Source organism: Gigantopelta aegis, chromosome 4 (genome assembly GCF_016097555.1).
Source record: "Gigantopelta aegis isolate Gae_Host chromosome 4, Gae_host_genome, whole genome shotgun sequence".
NCBI lineage: Eukaryota > Metazoa > Mollusca > Gastropoda > Neomphalida > Peltospiridae > Gigantopelta > Gigantopelta aegis.
In genome coordinates, this window is record NC_054702.1 from 117,322,001 (window position 1) to 117,341,057 (window position 19,057).

The 19,057-nt window shown below is 40.5% G+C and overlaps 1 protein-coding gene across 1 annotated transcript in view; it reads right to left on the reverse strand.

Annotated features, from left to right (window-relative positions):
- Positions 1-236: 236 nt before the first annotated feature.
- The window catches only part of LOC121371892 (putative glutamate synthase [NADPH]), a 110,195-nt gene continuing 91,374 nt past the window's right edge, over positions 237-19,057 (reverse strand). Inside the window, exons 38-47 of the mRNA XM_041498116.1 lie at positions 16,425-16,515; positions 16,009-16,095; positions 15,470-15,655; positions 14,934-15,023; positions 14,595-14,754; positions 14,023-14,192; positions 12,626-12,793; positions 9,103-9,205; positions 3,699-3,866; positions 237-3,555 (exon numbers count right to left, since the gene is read on the reverse strand). Coding sequence (XP_041354050.1) covers positions 3,407-3,555; positions 3,699-3,866; positions 9,103-9,205; positions 12,626-12,793; positions 14,023-14,192; positions 14,595-14,754; positions 14,934-15,023; positions 15,470-15,655; positions 16,009-16,095; positions 16,425-16,515 — 1,372 coding nt within the window. The 3' untranslated portion in view covers positions 237-3,406. The remainder of the gene's footprint in view (positions 3,556-3,698; positions 3,867-9,102; positions 9,206-12,625; positions 12,794-14,022; positions 14,193-14,594; positions 14,755-14,933; positions 15,024-15,469; positions 15,656-16,008; positions 16,096-16,424; positions 16,516-19,057) is intronic.

The window sequence follows — 19,057 nt, forward strand, 5'->3', positions numbered from 1 at the left end:
ATAGTCCATGCAATTCGACCCTAATGTATGTGTCCTGTTTTACTACCAGTATGCTTAAAGCTGCAAACTCCCAACAAACCTCTTTTACTCAACTAAATATCAAACAAGTATGTCCATTGTTTAACTTCCCAGTTACCAAATGAATTGTTTAATAAAGATAAAATGTTCACATTAATTTTCTGTTAGAACTATAATTAATTGTGTTCCATTTGGATACTGCCAATCAGGAAAAATGCCTTGTCTAAATGCTAAAATATTAAAAAGGCTGAGCGTGCTGCTCCATATATACTGCAGTGCATAACGTGTGTGGTGTTTCACCCGTCACAAGGTCACACAGCTGAGATTCGATTGTAGCACATGTATGTGTACATAAAAACCAAACTGAGCAGTGAGTTGTAAACTATAAACAAAGGGTGTAAACAAAGTAAATTACATCACAGGCAAGAATGAACTGCAGCTATAAAGTATACCTGTATAAACAATAAAACTGCGATAGTGGCTTATTTGAATTAACAAGATACAAGATTATATACTAGTAATTATAAAACAATCTAAGGAAGAAAACGAGAAATATCTTTCTTTAGGTTAATTTCAACAAAATTATTTTTAAAAATGTGTGTGTGTTTTTCGAATTTTGCAATATATTGTATTTTGACAACACTGGGTTCTTTTCGTAAGGGAGTAAACTGAAAATGTTTTACATCAGTATGAAAGCACTAACAATGTCAAGCACTTTGGTTCATAAATAACACTATGTATAAAAAAACATCTGGAAACATGCACCAACTCAATATGTTGCATGTTTTGCATACTAGAAAACTTCAGTTTTAACCAAGTCTCACCAAGTGGACAGACATGCTATAGAATTTTGATGGCGGAAATCTGGTATAGCTGTGAATTATCTCACTAATTATATCATTAACAAGTGTTCCTTAGACATAAACTTCTGTGACATTAATGTTTCTCTAAACGTGATGCCAAATGATACGAGTGCCTGAGAATAGTCGACTGACAAGACAACATTACAATTTCATTGGTTGCTATGTAATCGGCTATTCTCGTATCGTGTGGCATCGCCTTTAAATACTCTATAAAAGTGTCTGTTTACAATGTATTTGCTGTCTGTTTACAATGTATTAGTAAATACATAGTATGAGAAAATATGCTAAAAATTGCATAAAATTTACTGATATTTTTTGTATATATATACTGTAAATACTAATTTAAAAATATTTATAAAAACAACCAAAATAATATTTTAATCTTTTAGATAATTAATTCTGTTTTAGATAAACTGAAAGGTTTTTGGCTGTAAAATCATTGCAACCAGATAATTTATTTCAGATCCTGCTGCTGTCACAACCAAAAATGTCACTAATTCAACAAACATTCAGAGTGTCACAAAAATACATTAAGATGCCGATTTAAATAACTGATCTAATGAGTCAATATCAAATGTCGGCCAATCAAGTGAACTCTAATAATTGATCTGATACACTCTGTAGGTGTACAATACACACATAATAGACACTGACATATGATAAATCACACTTCATTAAGCCTGCTATTATTACATGCTACCAGATAAACACACGTTTTGGTGATTACTGCACATTAACACACAAACAGCAATCACGTGATAATATCCATGATTCGTGGCCACCATCTGAGTAACTAGGAATATATACACACAGAATCCACTCCCAAAACAACAGGCAAAATGAGAGGGATTAAAACAACATTCAACCAATCAAATAGAGATTATTTTCTTTATACTGACAACAGAAATATTTCATGCACCTTTTTGTTAACTTTTGTTGTTTAAAATGTATAAATTATCTAAACAAATATTTATATAATGGTAACCATCATGTGGTGCAACATCAACAAAATTCATACTTTCTGTTTTATCACAGTATGTGAATCAAATAACCATAACACTAAGGACTACTTGGATGTATAATCACAGAATGAAGCCAGATTAAATATACTTGATAACTACACTTCATAACTATACCACATCAAGTCTACTATATATTAAACAAGCATTCTGAAAGTACTGCCAAAGCCATTCATGTTTTCTATAGGGCTCAACAAATGTTCGTATCTTCTGAGTTCAAGGGCAACAACTCTATGCAAAATTGGTAAATCGTCATGAAAGTTAAAGTTGATATGTAACAGTACATGATAAAGCTATGTGCAAAATTTCATCTCAATAATAATATCTTCAGGCATTGCCAGAAAAGATTGTCCACAAATTGTTTTATATCTCCCAATTTAAAGGACCATAACTCTGTGTAAATTGTTATGAAAATCAAACATGATCTGTAACAGAACATGATAAAACTAACACACAATTTCAGCTCAATATCTTGAGGCCTTGCAAAACAAATTCTGGAAAACTGATTAAACCTATAGTCAGTCCCCTCCAGTTGGACCGGTAAAGGACCAATAAAATTACAACAATTCCAAAGTGGTAAACAAAAGACTTTTTCTTTACTAAAGTATGGTCAAGATTCAGACAAGAAAAAGTTTCTCACAAAAGGAAATTTCCACTTTATAACAATATTTGAGACCAACTCCTCTTACCTATCTACACACACATTTATTAGTACCAGATTTCTTCTTGCTATAATCGTAATTTGTAAAATCTCACCTATAAAAATACAACTATAAACAAAAGTATCAAATAGGGATGTTTTTGATCACCTCATGTTATCAAAATTGTTGACACAGTCCCTTAAACATACAATTTGACATGCTTTAAAACAAGTGTCTGTCAGAGAGTACCAAGATGTAAAATATAAAGAGTATTTCACTTACGGTAGATTCTACACAAAGATACATATTTGGAATTCTAAATATGGTCGTAGATTCTAAATATGCATTGAACTGAGACGGTTATTAAATACGGTAGACTGGAGTTTTGTAATAATTACAGAAGAAATATTGTAATATGTCAGAGAGTGCTGTCAACAGTACATGATGTCTCATACCAACACTTCAACAAACACATGATGTCTTGTACCAACACTTCAACAAACACATGATGCCTTGTACCAACCCTTCAACAAACATGATATCTCATACCAACACTTCAACTCTTTGAGCAACTGCAGACCAGACAGTGGAAATGACGATATGTCCCATCTCTTTCCTTATTCGACACTCGTCATACCTCCTGACAGACATTTTATATCAATTATATATAACATTAACTGCAAATTAAATTACATCAATATCTCAATTTCTATTTTAAATGTGTCCTAATATTCCATTGTTGTTTATAGTTTAGATATATACTAATATGTCTAGGTAGTCTATATTTTGTATGTTATCAGTGTCCTAACATTCTTATGTTGTTTATATTTTGTATGTTAGCCGTGTCCAAACATTCCCAGGTAGTCTATATTTTGTATTTTAAGTCGGGCTGGTCGACAATTCCACCTGGACCTGCGAGACTCGTCTTGCCCATGAGATCTTGATCTACCTGTCGAGCTGCCTGACGCCCTTCAGCGATTGCCCACACGACGAGAGACTGGCCACGTCGGCAGTCTGCAAGCACAAAATAAAACATGACTTTTCTACAAGATGAACATTATGATAACTATATAAAAAATCCAAGTGAAAACATTCCAGTATTAAAAATTAAAACTTTATAAAATTATGACGTCTGACAACACTTCACGAAAACATACCTCCTGCTGCATACACCTTGGCCATGCTGGTGGAGTATTTGTTCTGCGGAGTTTTGAAGTTTCCTCGCGGGTCTAGAGCCACATCAATCTGCTCGACTATCTTCCGCTCCGGCCCGAGGAAGCCCATCGCAATCAGAACGAGGTCACACTTGAATATCTTCTCCGACCCTACGAGGAAGCAGAGTGTTAACACAGCCGGTCAACGAACGGATACGAGGAAACAGAGTTAGTACAGCCAGTCAACGCACGATTACGAGGAAACAGAGAGTTAGTACAGCCAGTCAACGGACGGATACAAGGAAGCAGAGAGTTAGTATAGCCAGTCAACGGACGGATACAAGGAAACAGAAAGTTAGTACAGCCAGTCAACGGACGGATACGAGGAAGCAGAGAGTTAACACAGCCGGTCAACAGACGGATACGAGGAAACAGAGTTAGTACAGCCAGTCAACGCACGATTACGAGGAAACAGAGAGTTAGTACAGCCAGTCAACGGACGGATACAAGGAAGCAGATAGTTAGTACAGCCAGTCAACGGACGGATACGAGGAAGCAGAGTTAGTACAGCCAGTCAACGCATGAATATGAGGAAGCAGAGAGTTAGTATAGCCAGTCAACGGACGGATACGAGGAAGCAGAGTTAGTACAACCAGTCAACGCATGAATACGAGGAAGCAGAGAGTTAGTATAGCCAGTCAACGGACGGATACGAGGAATCAGAGAGTTAGTACAGCCAGTCAACGGATGGATACGAGGAAGCAGAGTTAGTACAGCCAGTCAACGGACGGATACGAGGAAACAGAGAGTTAGTACAGCCAGTCAACGGACGGATACGAGGAAGCAGAGAGTTAGTACAGCCAGTCAACGGACGGATACGAGGAAGCAGAGAGTTAGTACAGCCAGTCAACGGACGGATACGAGGAAGCAGAGAGTTAGTACAGCCAGTCAACGGACGGATACGAGGAAACAGAGTTAGTACAGCCAGTCAACGCACGATTACGAGGAAACAGAGAGTTAGTACAGCCAGTCAACGGACGGATACAAGGAAGCAGATAGTTAGTACAGCCAGTCAACTGACGGATACGAGGAAGCAGAGAGTTAGTACAGCCAGTCAACGGACGGATACGAGGAAGCAGAGAGTTAGTACAGCCAGTCAACGGACGGATACGAGGAAGCAGAGAGTTAGTACAGCCAGTCAACGGACGGATACGAGGAAGCAGAGAGTTAGTACAGCCAGTCAACGGACGGATACGAGGAAGCAGAGAGTTAGTACAGCCAGTCAACGGACGGATACGAGGAAGCAGAGAGTTAGTACAGCCAGTCAACGGACGGATACGAGGAAACAGAGAGTTAGTACAGCCAGTCAACGCACAATTACGAGGAAGCAGAGAATTAGTATAGCCAGTCAACGGACGGATACGAGGAAACAGAGAGTTAGTACAGCCAGTCAACGGACGGATACGAGGAAACAGAGAGTTAGTACAGCCAGTCAACGGACGGATACGAGGAAACAGTGAGTTAGTACAGCCAGTCAACGCACAAATATGAGGAAGCAGAGAGTTAGTACAGCCAGACAACGGACGGATACGAGGAAACAGAGTTAGTACAGCCAGTCAACGCACGAATACGAGGAAACAGAGAATTAGTACAGCCAGTCAACGCACGAATACGAGGAAACAGAGAGTTAGTACAGCCAGTCAATGCACGAATACGAGGAAGCAGAGAGTTAGTACAGCCAGTCAACAGACGGATACGAGGAAACAGAGAGTTAGTACAGCCAGTCAACGGACGGATACGAGGAAGCAGAGAGTTAGTACAGCCAGTCAACGCACAAATACGAGGAAGCAGAGTTAGTACAGCCAGTCAACGGACGAATACGAGGAAGCAGAGAGTTAGTACAGCCAGTCAACGGACGGATACGAGGAAACAGAGAGTTAAGCAGAGAGTTAGTACAGCCAGTCAACGCACGAATACGAGGAAGCAGAGAGTTAGTCCAGCCAGTCAACGCACGAATACGAGGAAGCAGAGTGTTAGTACAGCCAGTCAATGGATGGATATGAGGAAACAGAGAGTTAAGCAGAGAGTTAGTACAGCCAGTCAACGCACGAATACGAGGAAGCAGAGAGTTAGTCCAGCCAGTCAACGCACGAATACGAGGAAGCAGAGTGTTAGTACAGCCAGTCAATGGATGGATACGAGGAAACAGAGAGTTAGTACAGTCAGTCAACGCACGAATACGAGGAAATAGAGAGTTAGTACAGCCAGTCAACGCACGAATACGAGGAAACAGAGAGTTAGTACAGCCAGTCAACGCACAAATATGAGGAAACAGAGAGTTAGTACAGCCAGTCAACGCACGAATACGAGGAAACAGAGAGTTAGTACAGCCAGTCAACGCACGAATACGAGGAAACAGAGAGTTAGTACAGCCAGTCAACGCACGAATACGAGGAAGCAGAGAGTTAGTACAGCCAGTCAACGCACAAATACGAGGAAACGGAGAGTTAGTACAGCCAGTCAACGCACAAATACGAGGAAACAGAGAGTTAGTACAGCCAGTCAACGCACAAATACGAGGAAACAGAGAGTTAGTACAGCCAGTCAACGGACGAATACGAGGAAACAGAGAGTTAGTACAGCCAGTCAACGCACAAATACGAGGAAGCAGAGAGTTAGTACAGCCAGTCAAAGGACGGATACAAGGAAACAGAGAGTTAGTACAGCCAGTCAACGCACAAATACGAGGAAGCAGAGAGTTAGTACAGCCAGTCAACGCACAAATACGAGGAAGCAGAGAGTTAGTACAGCCAGTCAACAGACGGATATGAGGAAGCAGAGTTAGTACAGCCAGTCAACGGACGGATACGAGGAAGCAGAGAGTTAGTACAGCCAGTCAATGCACAAATACGAGGAAACAGAGAGTTAGTACAGCCAGTCGACGGACGGATACGAGGAAACAGAGAGTTAGTACAGCCAGTCAACGGACGGATACGAGGAAGCAGAGAGTTAGTACAGCCAGTCAACGCACAAATACGAGGAAACAGAGAGTTAGTACAGCCAGTCAACGGACGGATACGAGGAAACAGAGAGTTAGTACAGCCAGTCAACGCACAAATAAGAGGAAGCAGAGTTAGTACAGCCAGTCAATGGATGGATACGAGGAAACAGAGAGTTAGTACAGTCAGTCAACGCACGAATACGAGGAAACAGAGAGTTAGTACAGCCAGTCAACGCACGAATACGAGGAAGCAGAAAGTTAGTACAGCCAGTCAACGCACAAATACGAGGAAGCAGAGTTAGTACAGCCAGTCAACGGACGAATACGAGGAAGCAGAGAGTTAGTACAGCCAGTCAACGCACAAATACGAGGAAACAGAGAGTTAGTACAGCCAGTCAACGCACAAATACGAGGAAGCAGAGAGTTAGTACAGCCAGTCAACAGACGGATACGAGGAAGCAGAGTTAGTACAGCCAGTCAACGGATGGATACGAGGAAGCAGAGAGTTAGTACAGCCAGTCAATGCACAAATACGAGGAAACAGAGAGTTAGTACAGCCAGTCGACGGACGGATACGAGGAAACAGAGAGTTAGTACAGCCAGTCAACGGACGGATACGAGGAAGCAGAGAGTTAGTACAGCCAGTCAATGCACAAATACGAGGAAACAGAGAGTTAGTACAGCCAGTCAACGGACGGATACGAGGAAACAGAGAGTTAGTACAGCCAGTCAACGCACAAATACGAGGAAGCAGAGTTAGTACAGCCAGTCAACGGACGAATACGAGGAAGCAGAGAGTTAGTACAGCCAGTCAACGTACAAATACGAGGAAACAGAGAGTTAGTACAGCCAGTCAACGCACAAATACGAGGAAGCAGAGAGTTAGTACAGCCAGTCAACAGACGGATACGAGGAAGCAGAGTTAGTACAGCCAGTCAACGGACGGATACGAGGAAGCAGAGAGTTAGTACAGCTAGTCAATGCACAAATACGAGGAAACAGAGAGTTAGTACAGCCAGTCGACGGATGGATACGAGGAAACAGAGAGTTAGTACAGCCAGTCAATGCACAAATACGAGGAAGCAGAGTTAGTACAGCCAGTCAACGGACGGATACGAGGAAGCAGAGTTAGTACAGCCAGTCAACGCACAAATACGAGGAAACAGAGAGTTAGTACAGCCAGTCAACGGACGGATACGAGGAAGCAGAGAGTTAGTACAGCCAGTCAACGCACAAATACGAGGAAACAGAGAGTTAGTACAGCCAGTCAACGGACGGATACGAGGAAACAGAGAGTTAGTACAGCCAGTCAACGCACAAATACGAGGAAGCAGAGTTAGTACAGCCAGTCAACGGACGGATACGAGGAAGCAGAGAGTTAGTATAGCCAGTCAACGCCCAAATACGAGAAACAGAGTTAGTACAGCCTATCAACGGACAGATATGAGGAAACAGAGAGTTAGTACAGCCAGTCAACGGACGGATATGAGGAAACAGAGAGTTAGTACAGCCAGTCAACGGACGGATACACAATCAATCACTTGTCAAGCTAGAGGTATCCTGCTACATTTTTCCATTAGTTGCAAGGGATATTTTATATGCATCATGCCACAGACAAGATAGCACATACCAACCTTTGATATACCAGTCATGGTGTACTGGCTGGAACGAGAAATAGCTCAATGGGTCCACTGACAGGGATCGATCCCAGACCGACCGCACATCAGACAGGTGCTTTACCACTGGGCTACATCCTACCTCTTTCATTGTAATGAAGTCTACATCTAATTTAGTTCTTAAAATGGGCCTAAATGATGAAAGTTATATGACAATAAGATTGAAATGAAGGGGCACCAACCAATAAAAAAAAAGATAAAAATATTTTTATTAAAATCATAACAAGAGACGACATCTGCTACTGCCACTTCACAGGCTACTCTTTCCAATTAGCTATATTAGCTATAAGAGATATATTATATGTATCATCCCACTGACAGGATAGTACATATCTAGGTCTTTGTTACACCAGTTGTGGAACACTGGCTGGAACGAGAAATAGCTTAATGGGCCTATTGGTGGGAATCAATCGTAGATAGATCCTGCTTCACGCAAGCGCTATACCAATGGGCTACATCTCACATCCACTAAACAGTGACACCCAGCTCCACACACTCGCCAGGCACCCACTAAACAGTGACACCCAGTTCCACACACTCGCCAGGCACCCACTAAACAGTGACACCCAGCTCCACACACTCGCCAGGCATCCACTAAACAGTGACACCCAGCTCCACACACTCGCCAGGCACCCACTAAACAGTGACACCCAGCTCCACACACTCACCAGATATCGACTAAACGGTGACACCCAGAGCTGAATTTGACTACCTAGTTCCACACACTCACCAGGCACATCGGACATGGACCAGCGGCCAGCTGCATCTTTCTCCCACTTCACCAACGTTGTTTTTATACCACTAACGTGAGCATCGTCGTCAGAAACAAACTCCTACAAAAACAACAAACATAACATTAACTCTACACCCAGTAGCTGACGGGTATTAGGTTTTATATACATTGTGTTACAACAGTAACTCTAAACCCAGTAGCTGACGGGTATTAGGTTTTATACACCTGTGTTATAACATTAACTCTGTTTTATACACCCTGTGTTATAACGTTAACTCTACACCCAGTAGCAGACGGGTATTAGGTTTTATACACACTGTGTTACAACGTTAACTCTACACCCAGTAGCTGACGGGTATTAGATTTTATACACACTGTGTTACAACGTTAACTCTGCACCCAGTAGCAGACGGGTATTAGGTTTTATATACACTGTGTTACAACAGTAACTCTGCACCCAGTAGCAGACGGGTATTAGGTTTTATACACCCTGTGTTACAACGTTAACTCTGCACCCAGTAGCAGACGGGTATTAGGTTTTATACACCCTGTGTTACAACGTTATCTCTGCACCCAGTAGCTGACGGGTATTAGGTTTTATACACCCTGTGTTACAACGTTATCTCTGCACCCAGTAGCAGACGGGTATTAGGTTTTATACACACTGTGTTACAACGTTAACTCTACACCCAGTAGCTGACGGGTATTAGATTTTATACACACTGTGTTACAACGTTAACTCTGCACCCAGTAGCAGACGGGTATTAGGTTTTATATACACTGTGTTACAACAGTAACTCTGCACCCAGTAGCAGACGGGTATTAGGTTTTATACACCCTGTGTTACAACGTTAACTCTGCACCCAGTAGCAGACGGGTATTAGGTTTTATACACCCTGTGTTACAACGTTATCTCTGCACCCAGTAGCTGACGGGTATTAGGTTTTATACACCCTGTGTTACAACGTTATCTCTGCACCCAGTAGCAGACGGGTATTAGGTTTTATACACCCTGTGTTACAACGTTAACTCTGCACCCAGTAGCAGACAGGTATTAGGTTTTATACACCCTGTGTTACGTTATCTCTGCACCCAGTAGCTGACGGGTATTAGGTTTTATACACCCTGTGTTACAACGTTAACTCTACACCCTGTGTTACAACGTTAACTCTACACCCAGTAGCAGACGGGTATTAGGTTTTATACACCCTGTGTTACAACGTTAACTCTACACCCAGTAGCAGACGGGTATTAGGTTTTATACACACTGTGTTACACTGTTAACTCTACACCCAGTAGCTGACGGGTATTAGGTTTTATACACCCTGTGTTACAATGTTAACTCTGCACCCAGTAGCTGACGGGTATTAGGTTTTATACACCCTGTGTTACAACGTTCACTCTGCACCCAGTAGCTGACGGGTATTAGGTTTTATACACCCTGTGTTACAACGTTAACTCTGCACCCAGTAGCTGACGGGTATTAGGTTTTATACACCCTGTGTTACAACGTTAACTCTGCACCCAGTAGCTGACGGGTATTAGGTTTTATACACCCTGTGTTACAACGTTAACTCTGCACCCAGTAGCTGACGGGTATTAGGTTTTATACACCCTGTGTTACAACGTTAACTCTGCACCCAGTAGCTGACGGGTATTAGGTTTTATACACCCTGTGTTACAACGTTAACTCTGCACCCAGTAGCTGACGGGTATTAGGTTTTATACACCCTGTGTTACAACGTTAACTCTACACCCAGTAGCAGACGGATATTAGGTTTTATACACCCTGTGTTATGTGGAAGACAACAAGTAGGAATTATAGGCATAAGGGTTCCTATTTTTCTGAGGGGCAGGTTGATCTATGCCTGAATTAAACAAAAATGGACGAATGTGGATAATGTTTATTGATATTTGTATTCATTCCAAACAGTTATATATGGTTCTAATTGAATCACTACACATTTTTACAGGGATTACAACTAATATTGGTTAGTAGAATGATGGAAAGTTATAGTGATAAGGATTTTGCCCGAATGTCTCCATCGTTTTTGGTCAAATGCGAACAGGAGGCCAGTTATCTCCTTGCACCACCTCCCCCCACTCCTCCCCCCTATCTCATAGGCTTATGGTAGGAACACAATATCATAGTTCAAATAACTATTTAAAGAAAACAGCATGACGTGTTGCTGGAGGCATATTTGTATGATTTCCAGTCAAGCGGAGTGACAACATACTTATATGCGCGGGTCATTGCCCTTCAGTCAAGCGGAGTGACAACATGCTTACCGTGCTCTTGATGTTGAATATGTGCGGGTCATTGCCCTTCAGTCAAGTGGAGTGTCAAGTGGAGTGACAACATGCATGACAACATGCTTACCGTGCTCTTGATGTTGAATATGCGCGTGTCATTGCCCTTCAGTCTAGTGGAGTGACAACATGCTTACCGTGCTCTTGATGTTGAATATGCGCTGGTCATTGCCCTTCAGTCTAGTGGAGTGACAACATGCTTACCGTGCTCTTGATGTTGAATATGCGCTGGTCATTGCCCTTCAGTCAAGTGGAGTGACAACATGCTTACCGTGCTCTTGATGTTGAATATGCGCGTGTCATTGCCCTTCAGTCAAGCGGAGTGACAACATGCTTACCGTGCTCTTGATGTTGAATATGCGCTGGTCATTGCCCTTCAGTCAAGTGGAGTGACAACATGCTTACCGTGCTCTTGATGTTGAATATGCACGTGTCATTGCCCTTCAGTCTAGTGGAGTGACAACATGCTTACCGTGCTCTTGATGTTGAATATGCGCTGGTCATTGCCCTTCAGTCTAGTGGAGTGACAACATGCTTACCGTGCTCTTGATGTTGAATATGCGCTGGTCATTGCCCTTCAGTCAAGTGGAGTGACAACATGCTTACCGTGCTCTTGATGTTGAATATGCGCGGGTCATTGCCCTTCAGTCAAGCGGAGTGACAACATGCTTACCGTGCTCTTGATGAGTGAATATGCGCTGGTCATTGCCCTTCAGTCAAGTGGAGTGACAACATGCTTACCGTGCTCTTGATGTTGAATATGTGCGGGTCATTGCCCTTCAGTCAAGCGGAGTGACAACATGCTTACCGTGATCTTGATGTTGAATATGCGCTGGTCATTGCCCTTCAGTCAAGTGGAGTGACAACATGCTTACCGTGCTCTTGATGTTGAATATGCGCTGGTCATTGGCCTTCAGTCTAGCGGAGTGACAACATGCTTACCGTGCTCTTGATGTTGAATATGCGCTGGTCATTGCCCTTCAGTCAAGTGGAGTGACAACATGCTTACCGTGCTCTTGATGTTGAATATGCGCTGGTCATTGCCCTTCAGTCAAGTGGAGTGACAACATGCTTACCGTGCTCTTGATGTTGAATATGCGCGGGTCATTGCCCTTCAGTCAAGCGGAGTGACAACATGCTTACCGTGCTCTTGATGTTGAATATGCGCGGGTCATTGCCCTTCAGTCAAGCGGAGTGACAACATGCTTACCGTGCTCTTGATGTTGAATATGCGCGGGTCATTGCCCTTCTTGACCTTCACTTCCTCATGGCCGTAGTCGACTCGGAAGATCTTGGGCCACGTTGGCCATGGGTTGCTGTGAGCCCTGTTTGGTGGCGGCTCGGGTAGGATTTCAAACGAGGTGATACTGGCGGCACCCTGCAATTTGTCAACACTTGTAACACATATAACTGTCGACAGACACAAAAAAATAACATACTTCTAACATGATTTCATTTTTTTCTTTTGTTACACATTTTGGTAAAAAAGAAATTAACTTTCAGAAATTTCTGATTAGTGTCATGCAGTAAGCTTACTACAAATAATGCAAAGTTCTTTAATGGGTGTTACATCTAACACTAAAAGATGTCTTAAAAGTAACTAAATGATAATGTCTTCATTATAAACCCATCTCAGTGCAGAGTACAGCAACTCAAGTAACTAAATGATAATGTCTTCATTATAAACCCGTCTCAGTGCAGAGTACAGCAACTCAAGTAACTAAATGATAATGTCTTCATTATAAACCCATCTCAGTGCAGAGTACAGCAACTCAAGTAACTAAATGATAATGTCTTCATTATAAACCCGTCTCAGTGCAGAGTACAGCAACTCAAGTAACTAAATGATAATGTCTTCATTATAAACCCATCTCAGTGCAGAGTACAGCAACTCAAGTAACTAAATGATAATGTCTTCATTATAAACCCATCTCAGTGCAGAGTACAGCAACTCAAGTAACTAAATGATAATGTCTTCATTATAAACCCATCTCAGTGCAGAGTACAGCAACTCAAGTAACTAAATGATAATGTCTTCATTATAAACCCATCTCAGTGCAGAGTACAGCAACTCAAGTAACTAAATTATAATGTTTTCATTATAAACCCATCTCAGTGCAGAGTACAGCAACTCAAGTAACTAAATGATAATGTCTTCATTATAAACCCGTCTCAGTGCAGAGTACAGCAACTCAAGTAACTAAATGATAATGTCTTCATTATAAACCCGTCTCAGTGCAGAGTACAGCAACTCAAGTAACTAAATGATAATGTCTTCATTATAAACCCATCTCAGTGCAGAGTACAGCAACTCAAGTAACTAAATGATAATGTCTTCATTATAAACCCATCTCAGTGCAGAGTACAGCAACTCAAGTAACTAAATGATAATGTCTTCATTATAAACCCATCTCAGTGCAGAGTACAGCAACTCAAGTAACTAAATGATAATGTCTTCATTATAAACCCGTCTCAGTGCAGAGTACAGCAACTCAAGTAACTAAATTATAATGTTTTCATTATAAACACGTGGTTTACTGACCTGTCTGAGTGAAGTGTGCAGTGACTTATGTGCAGATAACTAAATGCTACTGGTGGTTTACTGACCTGCCTGAGCGATGTGCCGATGCAGTCGCAGCCTGTGTCCCCGCCTCCGATAACGATGACGTGTTTACCCGCGGCACTCAGCCCCGACAAACCTGCATCACTAACCTGCTGTTTCTGCTGCCACGTCTCCAGGAAGTTCATAGCGAAATGAATTCCTTCTAAATTCCTTCCTTCAAACAAAAGAACCAGGTCCTCATTAAAACATAGAATCTGTAGGGAATAGTAGATTATAACTTCTTTTTAATGCAATAGATTTATTAAACAATAAGTACTTTAAATATACTGTGTCTAATTAGAGAATGGTTAAACAAATGCTTAATACATCATTAAAGCATGCCAAGAAAAGGGACAGAAACTGTAATGTCACTGTGACAGGTATCTAATGGTGACCTTCAAATAGCTGTCACATAAGACACAGCCACCAATCAGTGCTGGACATAGTCAAAATAAAGAGTAAAATCTGCTAAGTTTGTGTCAGTGACATAGTTTGTAAGTTTAATAATGTCAGTTCACTGTGTAAAATTGATGGAGAGTTTTCCTAAACAAAGTAACAAATTGAGGGGAACTTTTACCAGGAATGGGAAGATCACGGGGCCAAGTTGCTCCTAAACAAAGTAAAACTGCATCATTCTCCTTCAACAGGTGAGTAGCAGACACATCTTTCCCAACCTCAGAGTTCGTCTTAAACATGACGCCCTCGGCAGTCATCAGATCCACTCGTCGCTGAACAACCTACAGAAAACAATGTTAGAAAGGTAAACATTATGTTAATTATATACATTGTTTGCAACATTTTGGGGCAGTCTCAAATTGGGCATGACAAAACTGGATCATCTGATAATGTTAGCATATTGCAGGAATTATATGATGTTTGTATAATACCGCAAATGTAGAAATATGTGTTTGCTAACCTCCTTACTGAGTTTCATGGTAGGAATACCATAGCGCAGAAGTCCACCAATCCGGTTGTTTCTTTCAAAAACAGTCACCTGATGACCCACCTAAAATACAACAATATAAAACACAAAATACTACATGAGAGGTTGTTAGTTAATATAGACGTTTTCAAAGTGAGTTGAATATATTTTTGGATGAGTTTTCAAATAAATGGGTAGAGTGGTTCAGTAAAGGCAACACCTTTTACTTTACCTGTTAGTTATCTTATTTATTAACATATAACACATGATTAGTAATCTTCCTGATAACATAAAATGCATGTCTATGTTGATAAGATAGAAAGTATACCATCCCTAATACAACAAAATGATTGTCCACCATAATAAGCCATGATAACTCCATATAGCATCCCCCATACTCAGCCCTGACAACTGTGTATCTTCTTGAGTTAAACGTGTTTCCCCGTGCGCCGGTCAGGAGGACTCGCTGTGATCCAGCCGTGTTCCAACTAAGCCTAACCCTAACACTACGCCCTGACAACTGTGTGTACCTTGTTGAGTTGAGCTGCAGCAGCCAGCCCGGCGGGTCCGCTCCCGATAACTGCAATGTGTTTCCCTGTGCGCCGGTCAGGAGGACTCGCTGTGATCCAGCCGTGTTCAAACGCGTAGTCGATGATCGCATTCTCCACGGCCTTGATCGTCACTGGGTCGCTGTTGATCCCCAGCACGCAGGCGCCCTGAACAATCAACATTAACCTTCACACATGTGTACACTCAAAAACATAACTAGTAATGCAAAATCTCAGTTTATATTCACATATAAAACAGTGTTTATTTTCAAAAACCTAGTGTGTAGGTTATTCCTAAAATCACAGTGCTAAATTAACATAAAATAACAGGTAAAATATAATGAATTTTAAAATACAAAACATCAGTTATCGTAATCAAAAGATCTTCAGTGACTGGAAATTAAATACATGAGGAAATATTGAGCCAATCATTTAAAGTCACTAAGTAGTTTACTACAGTACAAGTATTTAAAGGTGAAGTAAATGTGGATAAACACAGAAACTAGATGCATGACATTTACCTCACATGGAGCGGGACAAACCCGGCCGGTGAATTCAGGGAAATTGTTCGTTTGTAGAAGTTGATAAAGTGCTTCCTGCCATTTGTTCTGAAAATAAGAAAAATATAAGGATTACTTTCAGGTGTTTTTGTTTTGAAAATTTATTGTAAATGTTACAGAATTTTGATAAGCCATGTTCAACAAGACATGGATTTCTGTTTATTGTAAAGATAAAAAAATAGTAATTCTCTATTAAAACAGAATTTATTCAATACAATAAATGTATGGGAATTATATATTCAAATTTACTTTTCATTTATTGCTTTACTTCATATCACATTCATACATTACCATGTTTGTCATTAAAAACAAAATGTAGATTTTAGAAATACTAAAATAGGATGTTATTACCACCTGAAGAAGATGTGTGATTTTACCTGAAAGACGAGTGTGTTCCACTTGGGAATGATGTTACTGAGCGGACAGCCGTGGTCAGACTGGCAGAACGGAACTCCACAATCCATACACCTACAACGACATTCAACATAGAACAATAAACACAGCCATAGACATAGAACATTAAACACAACCACAGACATAGAACATTAAACACAACCATAGACAGACCAATAAACACAACCATAGACATAACATTAACCACAACTATAGACATAGACCAATAAACACAACCATAGGCATATAACATTAAACACAACCACAGACAGACCAATAAACACAACCATAGACAGAACATTAACCACAACCATAGACCAATAAACACAACCATAGACACAGACCAATAAACACAACCATAGACATAGACCAATAAACACAACCATAGACAGAACATTAAACACAACCATAGACATATACCAATAAACACAACCATGGACAGACCAATAAACACAATCATAGACAGAATATTAACCACAACCATAGATATAGACCAATAAACACAACCATAGGCATAGAACATTAAACACAACCATAGACATAGACCAATAAACACAACCATAGGCATAGAACATTAAACACAACCACAGACAGACCAATAAACACAACGATAGACATAACATTAACCACAACCATAGACCAATAAACACAACCATAGACATAGACCAATAAACACAACCATAGACATAGACCAATAAACACAACCATAGACATAGACCAATAAACACAACCATAGGCATAGAACATTAAACACAACCATAAACATAGACCAATAAACACAACCATAGACATAGACCAATAAACACAACCATAGGCATAGAACATTAAACACAACCACAGACAGACCAATAAACACAACGATAGACATAACATTAACCACAACCATATACCAATAAACACAACCATAGACATAGACCAATAAACACAACCATAGACAGACCAATAAACATAACCATAGACAGAACATTAACCACAACCATAGACCAATAAACACAACCATAGACATAGACCAATAAACACAACCACAGGCATAGAACATTAAACAGCCATGTTCAGACTGGCAGAACGGAACACCACAGTCCATGCACACAAACAATAAATACAACTACAGACACGAAACAACAACACAACACAGAACAATAAATACAACTACAGACACGGAACAACACAACACAGAACAATAAATACAACTACAGACACGGAACAACAACAGAACAATAAATACAACTACAGACACGGAACAACAACACAACACAGAACAATAAATACAACTACAGACACGGAACAACAACACAACACAGAACAATAAACACAACTACAGACACGGAACAACACAACACAGAACAATAAATACAACTACAGACACGAAACAACAACACAACACAGAACAATAAATACAACTACAGACACGGAACAACACAACACAGAACAATAAATACAACTACAGACACGGAACAACAACACAACACAGAACAATAAATACAACTACAGATGCGGAACAACAACAGAACAATAAATACAACTACAGACACGGAACAACAACACAACACAGAACAATAAATACAACTACAGACACGGAACAACAACACAACACAGAACAATAAACACAACTACAGACACAGAACAACACAACACAGAACAATAAATACAACTACAGATGCGGAACAACAACAGAACAATAAATACAACTACAGACATGGAACAACAACACAACACAGAACAATAAACACAACTACAGACACGGAACAACACAACACAACACAGAACAATAAATACAACTAAAGACACGGAACAACAACACAACACAGAACAATAAATACAACTACAGACACGGAACAACAACACAACACAGAACAATAAATACAACTACAGACGTGGAACAACAACACAACACAGAACAATAAATACAACTACAGACGCGGAACAACAACACAACACAGAACAATAAATACAACTACAGACGCGGAACAACAACACAACACAGAACAATAAATACAACTACAGATGCGTAACAACAACACAACACAGAACAATAAACACAACTACAGACACGGAACAACAACACAACACATAACAATAAACACAACTACAGACACGGAACAACACAACACAAAACAATAAATACAACTACAGACAAGGAACAACAACACAACACAGAACAATAAATACAACTACAGACACGGAACAACAACAGAACAATAAATACAACTACAGACACGGAACAACAACACAACACAGAACAATAAATACAACTACAGACATGGAATAACAACACAACACAGAACAATAAACACAACTACAGACACGGAACAACACAACACAGAACAATAAATACAACTACAGAGACGGAACAACAACACAACACAGAACAATAAACACAACTACAGACACGGAACAACACAACACAGAACAATAAATACAACTACAGAGACGGAACAACAGAACAATAAATACAACTACAGACACGGAACAACAACACAACACAGAACAATAAATACAACTACAGACACGAAACAACAACAGAACACAGAACAATAAATACAACTACAGACACAGAACAACACAACACAGAACAATAAATACAACTACAGACATGGAACAACAACACAACACAGAA